Source organism: Hyaena hyaena, unplaced genomic scaffold (genome assembly GCF_003009895.1).
Source record: "Hyaena hyaena isolate Hyena2069 unplaced genomic scaffold, ASM300989v1 scaffold_1339, whole genome shotgun sequence".
NCBI lineage: Eukaryota > Metazoa > Chordata > Mammalia > Carnivora > Hyaenidae > Hyaena > Hyaena hyaena.
Genome location: NW_024081973.1, coordinates 81294 through 101002, shown reverse-complemented (window position 1 = coordinate 101002; position 19709 = coordinate 81294). Strand labels below are relative to the sequence as shown.

Below are 19709 nucleotides of genomic sequence, written 5' to 3'. Positions count from 1 at the left end.
AAGATTCTGAGAGTAGTATTAACTCATTTAAACACAGCTATAATCACTACATATAAACAAGTCTAATAATATCAAAATATAATGTTATACCTGAACAATTCCTTCTTATTAAAGGAAAAACACATCATTCGTTCATTCAGTTGGTCTGTTGAATCAGAAAGGACATTTCTTCATCTCATTTCTTCCCCAAGAGATAATATATGCTCAATTTGAATTTGATTATTGTTACATTATAATTTCTGAAAATAAAATAGAGTTAAATATTGTGCTGAAGTTTTAAAAAATAATAATGCAGGTCTATTTGAGTTTTAAATTTATGATGTTGTAAGATTAAGTAATTTATACAAAGCGTATAGCATAGTCTTTTCTACAAATTGTTCACTCAATAAACAAAAAGAGTACAAAATCTATTATCCAAAAAGCTAGGGGAAGGTGTGTTTTAGAATTCTTAGTACTTCAGACATTGAAAGGTAATGTGGTACATTACTATTGATGTTTTGACAACCCCAGAGAAGCCCAAGACTGTGTCCTATACTCAATCACATTAATATATCTGCAGAAATTCCTATGAATATCTACTGTAAGCGGGATAAGGAAAGATTATAAATAGCCTTACTTTATTTCAGATCTGATTTTGTCACCAAGTAGGTTTGCACCAAACTTAAAAACAAAACAAACAAACAGAAAAATGCATTCTGGTTTTCACAGCTTATTGGATTTTAGAATTGCTGTTTAAGGTTGAGAACTGATAATGAGAGTTGTGATGCAATTGGATTAGGAAAATAAGTCTGTATCTGTATCAAAGTGTTGAATGCATGACTTTGGAAATACAACAAACTAATAATTATTTAACTAAGAAGGATTTACTCCCATGTAACACATACAAGCTTCAAGTGAACATTTTGCAAAATGTGTGAAAGAAATTAATAGGACCTAGGGGTCCTACAAAATCAATGCTCCATGTGTAATAAGAACTTGGGAGGCCACCATGTTTAGATCTAGGCCCTCTTCTAATTCTGTACATCCTCTGTAAATCATCTCATCAGTTACCATGTAAATATAAATGTCAAGTTAGTTTTATCCATGGTCCATACTTGACTTCCAAGTTCCAGATCCATATATCTAGCTGCCTACTTCACATACCCTCTTGGACATCTTCACAACTTCATAAACTCAGTGTCTTCAAAACCGAACCTAGGATTCTCTGCCCCTCCCAAAACTCCAGTCTTCTCTGAGAAGGGCATCACTATCCATTCAGTTACTTAAGCTAGAAACTCAGAGGTCATTTCTTAATCCATTTCTGAACATCTCTTAAATCCAACTGCTTGTCTCCATGTGGCTACCTCACCCTTATCACCTTAGTTCAAACCACCCTTTTATTCTTTCCTGGACTCTCCTTTTATCCCCTAGAATTCAACTGACTGAACTACTACTGTCCCCTTTCCTGTGATAAAGAAAATAAGACACCTTTATATACCTGCAGGATTGCATGGGCTGGACCTCCTGGCCTCGTCCATCCCACACCACACCGTTGGCTCTCTACTCTAGTCCTTTCATTCCTCCCAAGCGTTTTTCTCATCTTGCTTCCACCCATCCAGGTCTTTGCACATGCTGTTCCATCTCCCTGGAATTCTTTCTCTGCACTCTTACTCTCGTTACTTCCTTGTCATCTTCCAGATCCAATCTTATCATCCCTTCCTCTAAATCATCCCTAACTTCTGTCTAGATAATTTCTGTCCACATCCTCATAGTCTTGGGTTTTTCTCCTTCCTAATTCAGAGCTTGAGAATTTACAGTCATTTGTGTGATAGTTTGACTAAATTCTGTCTCTTTCGCCTGGCCAAAAGCTACATGAGGAGAGAGACCATGTTTCACTTTGCTCACCACTGTTACCCACCTAAGTGGCTCATGTAGACAGGCACACACAGGCATTTGAATAACTTGCTTCCCTTTTGTCTAGGTCATTCTTCTTGGTTTTGTGATACCTTTTACTTTTACAGAGTTTATCACATTGTGTTACAATTATGTGTTTCGTTATCTATCTCTCCTAATAGACTGTGAACTCTTTGAAAACTGTGTTGTCTGTTTTGTTCATAATTATATCCCCAGAACTTATTATAGTTGTATAAAATCTGAAATGTAGTAGGCACTCAAAAATATTTGTAGAATCAATAAATGCTAAATCTGTGAGTGTAGCTGTTCAAATATATTTTGAAGTATTATGGCTCAAGTTATCTCCATGTTTCATAATGCATTATTCTGGCCATTGGTGATGTTGCCAGTTGACCTGAGTGTCTGCAGAGCTTTTGTGTTGTTCCAAAGCCAACATGAGGTTGTCAGTCTCTGTGATTCTTAATTGATGTTTATGGCTCAAAAACTCCAAATACACAGGCTATTAAAAACAGATCAGCATAAGTAGACCACAATTATTGCTGCTATTTGTTCCAATTCTTTTAAAGATATAATATGGTAATTTCCTGAGATGCTAGCATCAACAAAACAAATGAGTGCAAGTATAGATGAAGAAAGATTGACCTGTAAGGGAAGCTTAGACTTTATAGTGTAAATATGAATGCACATGGAGTATAAACATTTTTAATGATAGAACACTAATGAATCAAACAAACTCTGCTTAATAATATTCATGCCTTTTTAAAGTCTTCTAAGTGTGGATCTCTCCTCAAAGACATACCATTGGAATTATCCAAATTCAGATGATTGGGACTGAAGAAATATGTTACAACCATATTTTATGTTATTATCCATTAAATAGCTTTGGATTATATAATACTCAGCTGAAATATGCTGACAGTTATTCAGAAACCTAAGTAAAACTTTTGATGAACCGGGCTCTACTTAGTTCAATAGTTATATCTCAATCAGACAAGCTCGACTGTATAATTTTAGGTTTAGTCAAGATGAGATTTATGGGTATATCATATCCAAAGACTGCTACAAAGAAAGTAAGATCTGAAGAAATGAGTTATTAATCTTTACTGTATAACATTAACAAATGTCATGTGGCATTTATGAGTAGGTACCTAGAGGTAGTAGATTCATAAGCCCCCCAAAATAGATTTCTTCCTATATACCTCTGATGCTAGGAACATAATGAATAGTTACCTATTACTCACTTGTGAAGTCCAAGCTTTTGCTTCATTTATTAAATTCAAGCTTAGTTCAAAATTAACAAAATTAAATAAGGACTGTCATGTTGTAGTGAATGGGATTATCTGTGCTGCTTTTTCATAAGAGTGTAGGAGTGTCTACATGCATGCAAATGCATGTTTTTGGTGACAGTGGATATGTTTTTATTTACTGTCATGAAGTACTATACTATAAATCTATTTCTTGCTGAATAGATTTCTGTTTCTGTTCTTATAGATAATCTAAACATGCTTATTAGGTTGGTACCCATGTTTGCTTGATTGATTTGTTTGGCTAGTCAAATTAATGGTGATAAAAAGTCGTATTATTGAGATAATTGCTCGTGTGATGTTTGCAATCACTTTTTAGTTTTGAGTTTCTAAAGGCTAGTACCCAGAAGGTGTTTAATCTCCTCCCAGGTCCTGTGCCCTCAGTTTAGATAAGTGGTCTCCAGGTGGATAGTGACATGTGGGTCATAGACCTGCTTTCTAGAGAGGAATGACTTTCCCTTGGGACTGGCTTTAACAAAGAGCAAACTCTCATTAAATGTTAAACTCTCAGTAAATGTTGAGAGAATTAGCTGAGGGCTTTTATTATTATCTTATGGTTTCTCTACAAAAAGATAACATTTTAAAAGGAGCTTATAAATGTGCACAGATCATGTTTATAAGTATTTATACCATTACGGCAGTATTAAGGGGATGAGATATAAGCATGTATAGATGGAGAATCACAGGGTTGGTGGAGTCCTTCAAAGATTTTTTGGTGCAACTACCTACTTCTAAAATTTCTTTGTACAATATACTCTGTCTGTTGTTATCCACTGATGGGATATGAAACCCATACAAGAACTAGGTCAAAAGACTATAGTGTAGAACACTGAAAAGTAAATTGGAGCAATGAACTCATGTATCTAGGAGCATAATTTGAAAACCACTGTATGAAAGTAAGAATGACTCCACATGGGAGCATAGAGAGTGCTTCCAGCCAGCACTGCATGGCCACCCCACATTACTCCACAGTCTTCCACCTACCAGGAAATCTTCTACCCAAATGCAAATAAGGTCACTTAATAACATTTTGCTAATATTATTTAATTTCTAATAAAATTTTTGCTAATTTGTAAATTTGAACCCTCACAAGCTTAATCTGAATTCTGAGACTGAAAACAATTTTTTATTAGATTATCAGTTACCCTAAATCATCTTCTCTTGTTTCACCTGCTGTTGTCAGAAAATGTTAGCTGACTTTTTTTTTATGACTTGGGCTGCTTTCTCATGGACCTCCATCAGTTCTCTCGATAGTAAGGATTCCTGCATCTCTTCTAGTCTGAAAATGGGAAAAGAAAACAACAACAATAACAACAACACAGATACATACATTTTGCATTTGTGAGGGGATTCTCCAATCATGTTTCCTGAAACCAGGAGAATGCATGTTTTGCTTCCTGACCAACTCCTTCCCTTTAGTTTATTGATTTGCAGGAATTTGTGTGATTCTAATTTTTAAAAAATAGTTTACCCACTAAACTTTGCTCTAGTTCTCTCATTAGTGGATCTAAACATTTCTGTAACTCACTAATACATTATTTCTAACTTCTTAAAAGACCGCATCCCTTTATTAGAACATGGGAGTCTAAACTGCATTTGAAACCTTAAAAAATAATGAGACTTTTAAGCTTTTCATTTTTTTAACTCCAAATAATGGAACTTCTTGTTAACACAGTAATTTCTATCGAAAGGCTAGTTTGAGACAATTGATATCAGGATGATTGTCGTATCAGGTGATCCCCTGGGGCAGTGTATCTGAACATGGAGTCTGCAGTGTAAATTGCCCTGGAGGCTGGAGGTGCTATCTAAGGTCCAGTCACATTTTTACAAGATAATGTATTTGGGCTTTTCACTTGCGCTGTTATGCTTTGGGCCTTTGATCCAAAATAAACATAGTGGATGTGACAGTGCATTGGCTACATGATCAGCCGCAACTGAGCCACTCTTTCCTGTGCCTGATCCTGCTTTTCTCACCCTAGTGTGGCTCAGGTTCTGAAATCACCACACACACACACACACACACACACACACACACCCGCCCCCAAGAAGACTCCTTTAGCCAAGTTTCATACTGTATTTCCTGGGCAACCCAAATTAAGACAATTCTTTTTTTTTTTTTTTAATATGGGAATATGAAGAATTTCATTGCATATTTTAAAACTTACTGGAATTTTGTTCGATATTTTGTTTAGGTCCTCCATTGGAATATCCAGTTTATAAATTCTCAGGTATTGTTCAAAAAAATATTTGTCTCTCCTCAGAACTGGTATGATTTAATTACATAATGAGAAATATATATGAGGTTGACCCATATGGAACAAACACTTTACAGACCAAAAATGCTCAAATGTCTGCAATATCACAAGGTTCTACCTTTTATATAATATATATTATATATTCATAATGTATATAATTAATATATACATATATTAAATTTTCCTTTTTTCCTTGGCTGCCAGAATGCTCATGGATAAATTTTTGTACTCAATTGAAATATTAATCTTCAGCCTACATTTCCTGGTATAAGACTCTCTTACCACATTCATACTTTATATTTATTTATAAGGGTTTAGAAAATAAGGAGACTATAAGTATATACATTCGTTTAAGTGAAATAAAGCAGATTTCAGCATACAGACAGAGCTTGGACTTAACCTGACCATCATTATGTTTAGTTTGCAATAGTGGTATGTCAGAGTGATAACGTTCAAGCATAGTACAGAGTTCTTGCAATATGTTTTACTTATTGTTTTCATAAGCAAAATTTCCTTACATTTCGATAGTTCAAACTCTTTGACAGTTCAGTGAGCCAAATCACAGTCTATAGCTGTTCCAGCTTTCTAGGTGAAGACTTTGATATTATGGTCATGGTTTACCAGCTCTTTTAGTAGATTCCCAAAGCTCTCCATGGTACCAAAGTTATTCAAACACTGTACTTTAATGACTCATTCATTCATTCATTCATTCATTGAACATATGTGAACACAATTTTGATCACCTGCTGTGTGCCATTCTCTGGGTTATGTACAGAATGAATGGCTGTAAAGCAGCCAGCAAGGTAAACACAGTCCATGCCCTTAGATACCTCATATTTTTCTTTTCTTCCTCCTCATAGCTTTCTTTTTTATTAAAAACTTTTAATGTTTATTTCTTTTTGAGAGAGAGAAAGGGACAGAGTGTGAGTGGGAGAGGGACAGAAAGAGAGGGAGACACAGAATCTGAAGCAGGCTTCAGGCTCTGAGCTGTCAGCACAGAGCTCAAGACAGGGCTCGAACCCACAGACCATGAGATCATGACCTAAGCTGAAGTCAGACTCTTAACCGACTGAGCCACCTAGGAGCCCCTCTCTTCATATCTTTTTAAACTTGGACTAGACCACAACTCTATGTAGGTAGACACTGTAGTTAGTTCTCTTCTATCTTCAGTGTACCACTCAGTGCATATGCATTTGGCACTCAAAAAATATATCTTAAATACGTGGATAAATGAACAATGGCAAACTATCATTTCATCTACTTTATCTCACAAAATACTGGGGCCTTCAGTAAAGAAACCCATTAGCTGTATGGTTATGTCTTCAGATGCCAAGCAATTTAAAAGTATTTTAAAATAGGCTGCCTATGGTTTAGTTGCTGCTTTACATTTACTGTCTCATTGTCCTGATATCTGTTCATGATCAAAGAAGATGGAGATTTTGTGGGGAGTAGTTTTTTCACATTCCATTGTTATCTTCCTCTGCTCCACTAAACTTTAAGTCCCTTATGTTTACCCTACAGATGTTCTATAGATAGGGTCCCAGACAGTCTTCACTTTTGCCTGCTAACCTATTGTTAGCAATTCTCTATAAACAAACAAACAATAACCACACAATAATTTAGGCAGAATTGGAATTGACCCCATTTTATATTTTACTCTGTATCTGTATAGACTGGCCTAAAGAGGGGATGGTAGTCTTGCTTTGAGAAAGGAAACATACTCATGTGAGTTCTTCACAACTAATATTTGTGACCATCTCCCAACTTGTCGTCTTTCTTGTTTGCTTTGATCTTTTGTATTTGAAATTTCCTTCCCTTTGCCCCATGTATGGGGCCATTTTCTTCCAACACCTGATTTATAACCGCCTTCTCTTATAATTTATTTTAAAAAATCACTGCTTTTTGTGGCATGTTTAATTCATTGTATACAGCACTGAGCTTTGCCTTTGCACTTCAGTCACTTCCAGAGCCAAGATTGCATAATGTTTAAGAAGGCATGTTCCGGGGCGCCTGGGTGGCTTAGTCGGTTAAGCGTCCGACTTTCCGACTTTCGCTTAGGTCATGATCTCGCGGTTTGTGGGTTCGAGCCCCGCGTTGGGCTCTGTGCTGACTGCCAGCTCGGAGCCTGGAGCCTGTTTCAGTCTGTGACTCCCTCTCTCTCTGACCCTCCCCTGCTCACGCTGTCTCTCTCTCCTAGAAATAAATAAAACATTAAAAAAAAAAAAAGAAGGCATGTTCCTTATTCCAGCTCCATCCCTTATTAGTTATTAGTGGAGTGATAGGAGGCATGTTATTAAATCTCCCTGTCTCAGTGGCTTCATCTACATAGTGCAGTGAGGATACTAATGATACTTCCCTTTAAAGGCTGTAACAAAGATTAAACAAAATAATGAATGTAAATAGCTTGGCATGGTGCCTGGTACCTGTTGCATATTATTATTGTTATTATTATTATTGTTTTTACTGTAGTTGGATATTAACACTACCCAACTAGATCATAAGCTTGTAGAGCCCTGGGGTCACATTTACTACTTCTCTTGTATTCTTAATGTAACACCAAATGCAATAAGTACTCTAATGAAGGCTTTAGAGTCAATGGATGCAAAGTGAAAAATGAACTAGTTAATGAAGGTTGTAAATTCTAATTCAACACACTTTTCTTAGAACAAGAGGTATTTTTCATTTGTAGGTATACAATGTTCTTTAGTTTTCTGCCACATTGTATGATTTGTAAATCTGAAGATGGTATTTATAATGTATATTTTGTGTGTATATGCAGATTAAGAAGGATTAACTAAAACGGTAAAGTAACCTAAGTAGCTACCCTAAAAAAGTTACCACTGGCATTTTAATGAAATGTTATTTTACAACTTTAAAGCTCATAGCAATATAATTAGTAATATGTGTAATCTTTATTACCAATCTTAATCTTTTTTATATGACTGAAAAATTATTTTATGGAGGTACAATTAAAATAATGCTAAAAATGTCAGCATAACAGAATTAAACTAAAGTAACTACTACAATATTGTACCCCAAACCAGCTAATTTAAATGCAAAATACTTTGTAAAGGCTATTTATCTGGGCTAATGCATGTTAAGGGATTTAAGGAGTAGTTTGTGTAGCTGAAATAAAAGGAAAAATAAGCACTGTACAGCAATCTTTACTATTGTTTAACATGAGGGAAATATTAAATAGGTTTATATATAGGCCACTTGAGGAAAATGTATTAGAAGTCACATAACAGCATAGTAAATATAAAGAGGACTGGCAGGCAATACTACTTTCAGAGTCTTTTAAAGGAAAAGCTTGAAATGCTTACAATCGCCCTTGTGCAATTAATGTTATACCGTTAACTCTGATAAATAACACAATTTTAAGGCTGTGTTTTGAAAAGAGATTTCAAAATACTGCATAGTTGTTTAGTTGGCACATGACCCTGGTTAAAGTTTTCTGTGAATGATTCCTTCAATTCATAACACTCTACAAAATTATTATTGAGAATATGAAAAGGTTTAAAAATAAGATTATTTTTATTTATTTATGTATTTATTTATGTAACTCTATACCCAACATGGGGCTCAAACTCATGACCCCAAGATCAAGATCAAAACAGATGACCCTAAACATAAGATATTTAAAAATAAAAATAAGTTTAGCACAGATCTTTATTTATTCATTTTTAATTTTTTAAATGTTTTTATTATTGAGAAACAGAGAGAGACAGAGCATGAGCATGGGAGGAGCAGAGAGAGGGGGAGACACAGAATCTGAAGGAGGCTCCAGGCTCTGAGCTGTCAGCACAGAGCCCAATGTGGAGCTCAAACTCATAAACTGTGAGATCATGACCTGAGCCAAAGTCAGACACTTAACTGGCTGAGCCACCCAGGTGCCCCGAGGATCACATTTAATATTTAATGTATATACTTCTAGTTTCTGCCCCATCACGGATAATTTTTTAAAATACTTAATAATGAGGCACCGGGGTGGCTCAGTCAGTTTAGGGTCTGACTTTGGCTCAGGCCATGATCTCACAGCTTGTGAGTTCAAGCCCCGGTCCCAGCAGTGCAGAATCTGCTTGGGATTTTCTCTCTCTACCTCTCTCTCTCTCTCTGCCCCTTCTCCACTTACTCTATTTCTCTCTTTCTCAAAATAAATAAATACACTTAAAAATATATATATATTATAAAAAAATAGTTGTGATTATGTCCAATAGAATATTTGTATGTAAAAAAATCCAAGAAATACATATTATATGAAAATTACTAATAATAGTGAATCAGCTATAGTTTCCTTGTTTTATTTTAGGCTTTCTTTTCTGGAACCTCAAAAAGTATTTTGCTTTATGTATTATTCCAAATTTTAGTTCAGCTGCGTATTATTTTGAGGGTTATTCTTAAAATATACTTAAAAAATTTAGTAAGTTTTTTAAATTATTTCTTAAAAACTGTTATCTTCTAGCATCTTATGTAAACTATGACAGAAGCATGAACCATAAATTTGAGAGCAGCAGACATTGTCATGAGTCTGTTGTCATAATTCAGTTGTTGAAGGTGGAGCTCGGAGTCACCAGATGTTCCTCCACGTTGCCTTTATCCATTTCTATTTTGTAGGTGTCAGCACACCTGGAAGGTCCTTCGAAGTCCCAGCTACAGAAAGTGCAGAGACAAGTAAAACCCTTCATGACCCTTGACTACCAAATTGTCAACCAGACTCTTAAACGGTCACAACCTCCAACACCAAGCAGTGCGCCTCTGGTACAGCATGGGCACCCATCTCCCGAGAGTGACGCTGGCCTTCCTGGAAATCCACTCACCAAGTTACTAAGTCTTGGGAAAGAAGATGACAATGTGGAATGGCATGTATGTCTAATAGCTACTTATGAAAATCTAGAATCAGTTTTTGAGAAAAAATGTAAAGAAATTGAAGTCTACATTTTTATAGTAAACATTCCAAATGCAAATGCATTTAACACCAGGGATGTCTTAGTGGACTTATGTATAATAATTAGTTATGCACATATTAATGACTATGGATAATAAAATATAACAATTCATTTTTCCATACTCATTTCAGTAATCTATCAATGTGAATCAAAAAAGGCTCTACCAGTAATATATATTAGACAGATTTAGCTTTGTAAAGATTTTCTGGTATATTAAGTTAAAATATTTATCAATAGTTCTATTATCTTAAATACCCATTAAAATAAAATAGGAAGAAGTTTTTTAAACAGCAGTCAATATGTGCTCCAAAATAAGTATGAAAATCTTATTGCACTTCATATTTTATGGAATTATATCTGGATTTCTTACTATTTATTATTCACTCATTCATTTCTATTTTTCACAAATACTTGTCTACCATTTACTAAATAATGGGAATTTAGAAGTACCAGGGATACAAAATGAAATGTGTGACATTGTGGGGTTTATATTTATTGTGACCTGCTTATGAATGAATCTTCAAAAAGTATTGAAGAATGAATTGAACTGACAAGCCACTAGACGTGGGAAAAAGACTTCCTTTAATATCTCAGTGTGGAAAACTATATTCATAGCTGAACTTTCTATTCTTTTCCTTTTCTTTTTTTCCATTTGATTTGTTAGATGGAGCCATAGTCCTATGATCTCCCATGTTTAATCTCCCAATCTACATTCCTGATGATGATTACTGATTTCAGGTCACTGCTTTTTAGCTATTAACTCTGTAGCCTCCAATCATCAAAAAGTAATGCTCAGTATCCTGTTATGTGAATTCCAAGTGATAGAGGGAGATTTCATTTTTTGCCACTTTTACTTTAATCCAGAAAAAAGGAAAATAATAAGGATCTGGTAGACAGTTTAATAAAATATAAAACAACCACAAAACAGAACTCTTTGAAATCTAAAACTGAGTGTAAATCTCTACACGTATATTTACTTAAACTTTTCAATAGTGGATTTCTAAGGAATTTTGTAAAAATATGAAATGTAGAGGTAGGTTTTCTATTCACTCTATGAAGATCATAAAAATATATGTAGGATGAAAATCATCTGTATAGTAAATATTAGAACTCAACCAATACCATTTATCTTACAAACCCCTTCTTCCAAAGTTCATTTCATGGTGCAAAAGATTGATTTCTAAAGGAAAAAAAAAAAAAAAAACAAATCCCAAAGGATATGCATATGCCAGTCAGCTCTAGGCAAAACCCAGAAAATGATCTTATTATGTATCTTATGAAATATGTTTTCTAAAAATAAGAAAGGATAAATAACATATCTCAGTGTTCTCAGTTTTTCTTATTAAATGTTTTTATTCCCTAGAAAGACAGCTTACTCTTTCTTTTATAATTTTTTACATTATAAAGGAAATTTATGTGATCATAGTGGTCTTTTCAATGGTGTCAGTCAAAGTTGCGTCTGAGAAGGGTTGAAAGCCTCAAGAGGTGTGGAGCTCTAGGGTCAATGTGAATATTGGCTATAGAAGATTTATTCTATTTTTTAAACCATTGTACTTTCAACAATGTATATAAAGGTTCTTCTGTCATCAATGTCTATTTAATCATAATGTTGTCCATTGTGTTATAGTTTTAATCAGTGTGTGTTCTCTTTGATTCAACTTATCACATGCATGTTTTCACATCCAGCCACCATTAATGGTCTTGTTATCTTTCATAGCTAAGATGTATTCTATGTTGCTGCAATTTCCTAATGTTCTTTGATTCATGCTAGGGGTCCATGTCACAAACAGCAAGAGTGCAATCTTTAGAGTCAGACCATATGGGGTTAGAGCTACCACTTACTAGCTGTGTGGTCTCAATCCTTAACCTTCCTAGCATTCCTATGACTTGAAGAGTTGTTTTGATGCTTGCATTTTTAAAGTTCCAAACACAAAGGCAGAGTGGGGGCTCGGGACAGTGACTGTTTCCATCCTTTGGTGTTTCTTTCTCCTAAGCTTGTCTTCCTGTGACATCAGAAAGCAGTTCATTAATTCAAAGGAGACCTCAGAGAATATAGCTACCACAGAATAAGTCTGTGATTTAGGATTTGGGGGTTGATAATAGGAGTAACTTGGTGGTGAATGGTTTCTGTGACAGGAAATAGAAAATCAAAAGGACCATTTTTTTTATCCTGGGCCTTTCCAGGATAAAATCCAAATTTCTACATGACACACAGGACCCTTCCACATGTAACCCTAGCCTCCTGACCCAGATTTATTGTTTGGCAGCCCTATGACACTCTGTTTCAGCCATGTGGGTTTGCTAGTGATTCTCACTAGTGGCCAGGTTCTCTCTTCTCCTGTCTTTTCTTTACCAACTACTCATTCAGTCTCCAAGATTTGGCTAGATAATTCTAACTCACTATTCAAAATTCATTTCAGTTTTCTTCTCTAAGGTGCTTTTACTGGTGGTTCTCTGTGTAGAACCATGCTTATTCTCTGACTTTTCATGGCAACACCTATAACATATGGACAAAAATTATACTTATCATAGCATTTTCACAGCACATGCTGTTTTAATTATTCATTGCCTTGTTTTCTTATCTTCTGTATCTCCTGGGAACTCTAAGTTGAAAGGGAGAGAAAAAAAAATTAGCAAATAATTATAATATTATGTACAGAGCACAGTGGTATAAATAGGAGCATGAAAATGTTGTTCTTATTCAGAAATGTTAATAGTAAAACTTAGAGAAAGTGGCTAGTGGGGCATTTAGCTAGATGAGATGGCATGAATGAAGAATAAAGATGGGGAACAGCAGAAAATGAGTGAGCAGAAAGGATAGGCCCTGGAAAGTCAAAGAGTCTTCTTGGATATAGCAGCGCTCATAGAAACAGAGAGCATAACAGGTCTCTAAAACCAACAAGAGCCGGAAAGCCAACTAAAATGACGAAACGAAAGACCTCTCCTCCAAAGAAACTCCAAGAAGAAATGACAGCTAATGAACTGCTCAAAACAGATATCAGCAGCATCACTGAACAAGATTTTAGAATAATAATGGTAAAATTAATAGCAGGGCTTGAAAAAAACATAGGGGACATCAAAGAAACTATGGCTACAGACAGAATGGAAAATAAAAATAGGCATGAAGAATTAAAAAATGCGATAAATGAGATCCATAATAAATTAGAGGCCTCCAATGCACGGATTGAAGAGGCAGAAAGGAGAATAAGTGATTTAGAAGACACCATTATAGAAAAACAAGAAGCTGACAAAAAAAGAGACAAACTGATCCAGGAACAGGAAAGAAGAATTCGAGAGCTCAGCGATACGGTCAAACGCAACAATATCCGTATCATAGGAATCCCAGAAGAGGAAGAGAGAGGGAAAGGTGCTGAAGGAGTCCTGGAACAAATTATAGCAGAGAACTTCCCCGACCTGGGGAAGGAAGTAAATGTGGAAATACAAGAGGCTCAGAGGACTCCCCTCAGACGTAACTTGAATCGATCTTCTGCACGACATATCATAGTAAAAATGGCCAAATACAAGGACAAAGAGAGAATTTTGAAAGCAGCTAGGGAGAAAAGGGCCCTAACATACAAAGGGAAACCTATCAGAGTGGTGACAGACCTATCTACTGAAACTTGGCAGGCTAGAAAGGAATGGCAGGAAATCTTCAATGTGATGAACAGTAAAAATATGCAGCCAAGAATCCTCTATCCAGCAAGCCTGTCATTCAAAATAGAAGGAGAGATAAAAACCTTTCCAAATAAACAGAAATTGAAAGAATTTGTCACCACGAAGCCAGCCCTACAAGAAATCCTGAGGGGGATGCTCTGAAGGAAAGGTTGCAAGGAACAAAGATACCAGAGACACCACCACAAACATGAACCCTACAAAAGATACAAAGACTCTAAACCCACATATTTCAATAATAACACTGAATGTAAATGGGCTGAATGCTCCAATCAAAAGACATAGGGTAGCAGAATGGATTAAAAAACAAAATCCATCAATATGCTGTCTACAAGAAACTCATTTTAGACGGGAAGATACCTTCAGATTAAAAGTAAGGGGATGGAGAAATATATATCATGCTACAGGAAATCAAAAGAAAGCCGGAGTAGCGATACTTATATCAGACAAACTGGACTTTAAATTAAAGACAATCACAAGAGATGAAGAAGGGCACTACATAATAATTACAGGGTCCATCCATCAGGAAGAACTAACAATCATAAATGTCTACGCACCGAATATGGGAGCACCTAAATATCTAAAACAATTAATCACAAACAGAAACAAGCTTATAGATAAGAATGTGCTAATAGCAGGGGACTTTAATACTCCGCTTACAGCAATGGATAGGTCAACCAGACAGAAAATCACTAAAGAAATAATGGACTTGAAAGACACATTGGACCAGATGGATCTGACGGATATATTTAGAACTTTACATCCTGAGGCCAGGGAATTTACTTTCTTCTCAAGTGCGCATGGCACATTCTCCAAGATAGATCACATACTGGGACATAAAGCAGCCCTCAATAAATATAAAAGAATAGAGATCATACCATGCACACTGTCAGATCACAATGCTTTGAAACTTGAAATCAATTACAGGAAGAAGTCTGGAAAACCGCCAAAAACATGGAGGTTAAAGAACACCCTTCTAAAGAATGAATGGGCCAATCAGGCAATTAGAGAGGAAATTAAAAAATATATGGAAACAAATGAAAATGAAAACACAACAATTCAAAATCTATGGGATGCGGCCAAGGCAGTCCTAAGAGGAAAGTACATTGCTCTCCAGGCCTATTTCAAGAGATTAGAAAAAGCACAAGTCCAAAATCTAACAGCTCACCTAAAGGAGCTAGAGGCAGAGCAACAAGAACGCCCTAAACCCAGTAGAAGAAGAGAAATAGTAAAAATTAGAGCAGAAATAAACAACATAGAGACCAAAGAAACAATTGAACAGATCAATGAAACCAAGAGTTGGTTTTTTGAAAAAGTAAACAAAATTGACAAACCTCTAGCCAGGCTTATCAAAAAGAAAAGAGAGAGCACCCAAATAGACAAAATTATGAATGAAAATGGACTTATTACAACCAACCCCTCAGAAATACAAGCAATTATCAGGGAATACTATGAAAAATTATATGCCAACAAATTGGACAACTTAGAAGAAATGGACAAATTCCTAAACACACACTCACTACCAAAATTCACACGGGAAGAAATAGAAAACCTGAACAGACCCATAACGAGTGAAGAAATCGAATCAGTGATCAAAAATCTCCCAACAAATAAGAGCCCTGGACCTGATGGTTTCCCTGGGGAATTCTACCAGACATTTAAAACAGAATTAATCCCAATTCTTCTCAAGCTATTCCAAAAAATAGAAGTCGAAGGAAAACTCCCGGACTCATTTTATGAAGCCAGCATCACTCTGATTCCCAAGCCAGACAGAGATCCAGCAAAAAAAGAGAACTATAGGCCAATATCCTTGATGAATACGGATGCAAAAATTCTCAACAAGATCCTTGCAAATCGAATCCAGCAGCATATCAAAAGAATCATCCACCAAGATCAAGTGGGATTCATTCCTGGGTTACAGGGCTGGTTCAACATTCGCAAATCAATCAATGTGATCCATCATATCAATAAAAGAAAAGATAAAAACCATATGATCCTGTCAATAGATGCAGAAAAAGCATTTGACAAAATACAGCATCCCTTCTTAATAAAGACTCTCGAGAAAGTTGGGATAGAAGGAACCTACTTAAACATCATCAAAGCCATCTATGAGAAGCCTTCAGCTAACATCATCCTCAACGGGGAAAAACTGAGAGCTTTCCCCCTGAGATCAGGAACACGACAGGGATGTCCACTCTCACCACTGTTGTTTAACATAGTGCTGGAAGTCCTAGCATCAGCCATCAGACAACAAAAGGAAATCAAAGGCATCAGAATTGGCAAAGAGGAAGTCAAACTTTCACTCTTCGCAGATGACATGATACTCTACATAGAAAACCCGACAGACTCCACCAGAAGCCTACTAGAACTGATCCAAGAATTCAGCCAAGTTGCAGGGTACAAAATCAACGTACAGAAATCGGTTGCATTTTTATACACCAATAATGAAGCAACAGAAAGAGAAATCAAGAAACTGATCCCATTCACAATTGCACAAAAAACCATAAAATACCTCGGAATAAACCTAACCAAGGATACAAGAGATCTGTATGATGAAAACTATAGAAAACTTATGAAGGAAATTGAAGAAGACACAAAGAAATGGAAAAACATTCCATGCTCATGGATAGGAAGAATAAATATAGTTAAGATGTCATTACTACCTAAAGCACTCTACACATTCAATGCAATTCCAATCAAAATTGCACCAGCATACTTCTCAAAACTAGAACAAACTATCCAAAAATTTGTATGGAACCACAAAAGACCCCGAATAGCCAAAGTAATACTGAAAAATAAAACCAAAACGGGAGGTATCACCATCCCAGACTTCAGCCTCTACTACAAAGCTGTCATCCTCAAGACAGTATGGTATTGGCACAAAAACAGACACATAGACCAATGGAACAGAATTGAGAACTCAGAAGTGGACCCAAAAGTATACAGCCAACTGATCTTTGACAAAGCAGGAAAGAATATCCAATGGAAAAAAGACAGCCTTTTTAACAGATGGTGTTGGGAGAACTGGACAGCAACATGCAGAAGAATGAAACTAGATCATTTTCTCACACCATGCACAAAAATCAACTCAAAATGGATAAAGGACCTGAACGTGAGACAGGAAACTATCAACACCCTAGAGGAGAAAGCAGGAAACAACCTCCTTGACCTCCACCGCAGCAACTTCTTACTTGACACATCCCCAAAAGCAAGGGAATCAAGAGCAAAAATAAACTGTTGGGACCTCATCAAGATTAAAAGCTTCTGCACAGCCAAGGAAACAACCCAGAAAATTAATAGGCAACCAACGGAATGGGAAAAGATAGTTGCAAATGACATATCAGATAAAGGGTTAATATCCAGAATCTATAAGGAACTCACCAAACTACACGCCCGAAAAACAAACAACCCAGTGAAGAAATGGGCAGAAGACATGAACAGACACTTCTCCAAAGAGGACATCCAGATGGCCAACAGACACATGAAACGATGCTCAGCATCCCTCCTCATCAGGGAAATACAAATCAAAACCACACTGAGATACCACCTCACGCCAGTCAGAGTGGCTAAAATGAGCAAATCAGAGAACTCTAGATGCTGGCGAGGATGTGGAGAAACGGGCACCCTCCTACACTGTTGGTGGGAATGTAAACTGGTACAGCCCCTCTGGAAAACAGTGTGGAGGTTCCTCAGGAAACTAACAATAGAACTCCCTTATGACCCAGCAATAGCACTGCTAGGAATTTACCCAAGGGATACAGAAATGCTGAGGCATAGGAGCACATGTACCCCAATGTTCATAGCAGCACTCTCCACAATAGCTAAAACATGGAAAGAGCCTAAGTGTCCATCAACAGATGAATGGATCAAGAAGATGTGGTTTATCTATACCATGGAATACTACATGGCAATGAGAAACAATGAAATCTGGCCATGTGTAGCTACATGGATGGACCTTGAGGGTGTTATGCTGAGCGAAATAAGTCAGGCAGAGAAGGACAAATATCATATGTGTGCACGTATAAGAGGACTAGGAGGAACTTAACAGAGGACCAATCGGGAGAAGAAGGGGGGAAATGGTGGGGGAAAGGGAGAGAGGCAAACCATGAGAGACTCTTGAATGCTGACAAAAACTGAGGACTGGTGGATGTGGGAGGGGGAGGGGGGATGGGCATGGAGGAGGGCACTTGTGGGGATGAGCACTGGGTGTTATGTGGAAACTAATTTGACAATAAACTATTTGTAAAAAAAAAAAAAAGAAAAGAAAACAAGCATAGAAAAAAAAAAAAAAAGAAAGAGTAGGCAGATGGTTGCAAAAGGTGACACCAGAAATATAGCAATTGACAAATCACAGAAAGGTTGGCACTCTATGTTAAACAATTTCAAATCCTTGAAAGGTTTAAATGTGGAGTTTGGGGTGACATAATCAAATTTGACCTTAATATCATTGTCAGCTATATAAGGGAAGGATCCTGGAGGAAGTGGAGGGCCAGTTGGGAGGTTATTTCTGTAATGCAGTGAGAGGTGATGGACCCTCAATTAGAACATGTTAGAGTTGAGGTATCTGGGAGACCACCATGTGGAGATGCTAGTGACAGCTAGAGATCTATGAAGAGAGTTATCTAGATGGGAGGAAAATATTTGAAAGTTATAAGCTGTGGCGAGTACTTGAAAGCTCAAATGAGATGGAAAGCTCCTGAAGATCCTGAATATAATGAGAGCCAAGAAGAAAGGATGGGACTGAGCCATCAGCAATATTTAAGGGATGGTCAGAGAAGAGGGGCTGTAAATGTAAAATAAAAAGATAGCTAGTGCTATGTCCTCAAAACCAAAGAGTTAGTTTAAAGAAGAAAGAAATGACCTAAACACTCAAGTGTAGTAGCTGAGTCTAGTAAAATAAGGGCTGATAAATACCTATTGGATTTGACAGTCAAGCGGTCAAGAAAATGGCAATGAAAGGAATTTTGGTAGAATGGTGGGTAGAAATCATTCTATTGTCTTGAATTCAGAGTTGATAGAAGAAGGTAATGTTTAGGATGGCTGGACAGAAAGAATATCAGGCAAAGACACAGATAGTCATAAACCAAAAATTGTTTAGTTGATTGTCAACAGTGTCCAGAGTGCATATAAAAGGAAGATTGCATTTTGGTGAACGAGACAGTAGAATTTAAGATTTTAGAAATGGAGTGGTTTAGAGGATGACAAACTCAAAGGTCCAAAGAGTAGGTGAAGAGAAGGCTAAATTCAGATTTATGATTTTGAGAGAGGTGAGTTCAAATATTCAACCACAATTATTGCTTTATTTTTCCATAGAATTCTGACAAGTTGTTGTTGTAGATATTTTCAGGTGTATATAAATTTATGATCATTTGGTATTATTTTTTCTTTAAAATTTTATCAAATTTGTAATGGCCTAATATTAACATTACTACTGTGGTTTCCTTTTGGTCATATTTGTGGGTCAATTTTCACTTTATTTTCAGCTTTCTCTCTTACATTAGTTAAATATTACAATACCTTTTAAAAATCCAATTTGAGAGATAGTTTCTTGAACAGTGTGATAATACATTTACATTCTTGTTTTACTATTAGGGTTTTTTTTTCATGTTTTTAAATTATTATACTTTGTTTCATTATTT

The 19709-nt window shown here is 36.2% G+C and overlaps 1 protein-coding gene across 6 annotated transcripts in view; it reads left to right on the top strand.

Moving 5' to 3' along the window:
• Window positions 1–19709, top strand: part of TFEC (transcription factor EC) — a 121022-nt gene that overhangs the window by 57860 nt on the left and 43453 nt on the right. For 5 of the 6 annotated variants that reach the window (XM_039223364.1, XM_039223365.1, XM_039223366.1 and 2 more), the window contains one exon: window positions 10067–10315. In XM_039223364.1, coding sequence (XP_039079295.1) covers window positions 10067–10315 — 249 coding nt within the window. Of the gene's footprint in view, window positions 1–5389; window positions 5426–10066; window positions 10316–19709 lie in introns of all 6 variants that reach the window. The other variant, XM_039223369.1, reaches the window with a different exon arrangement.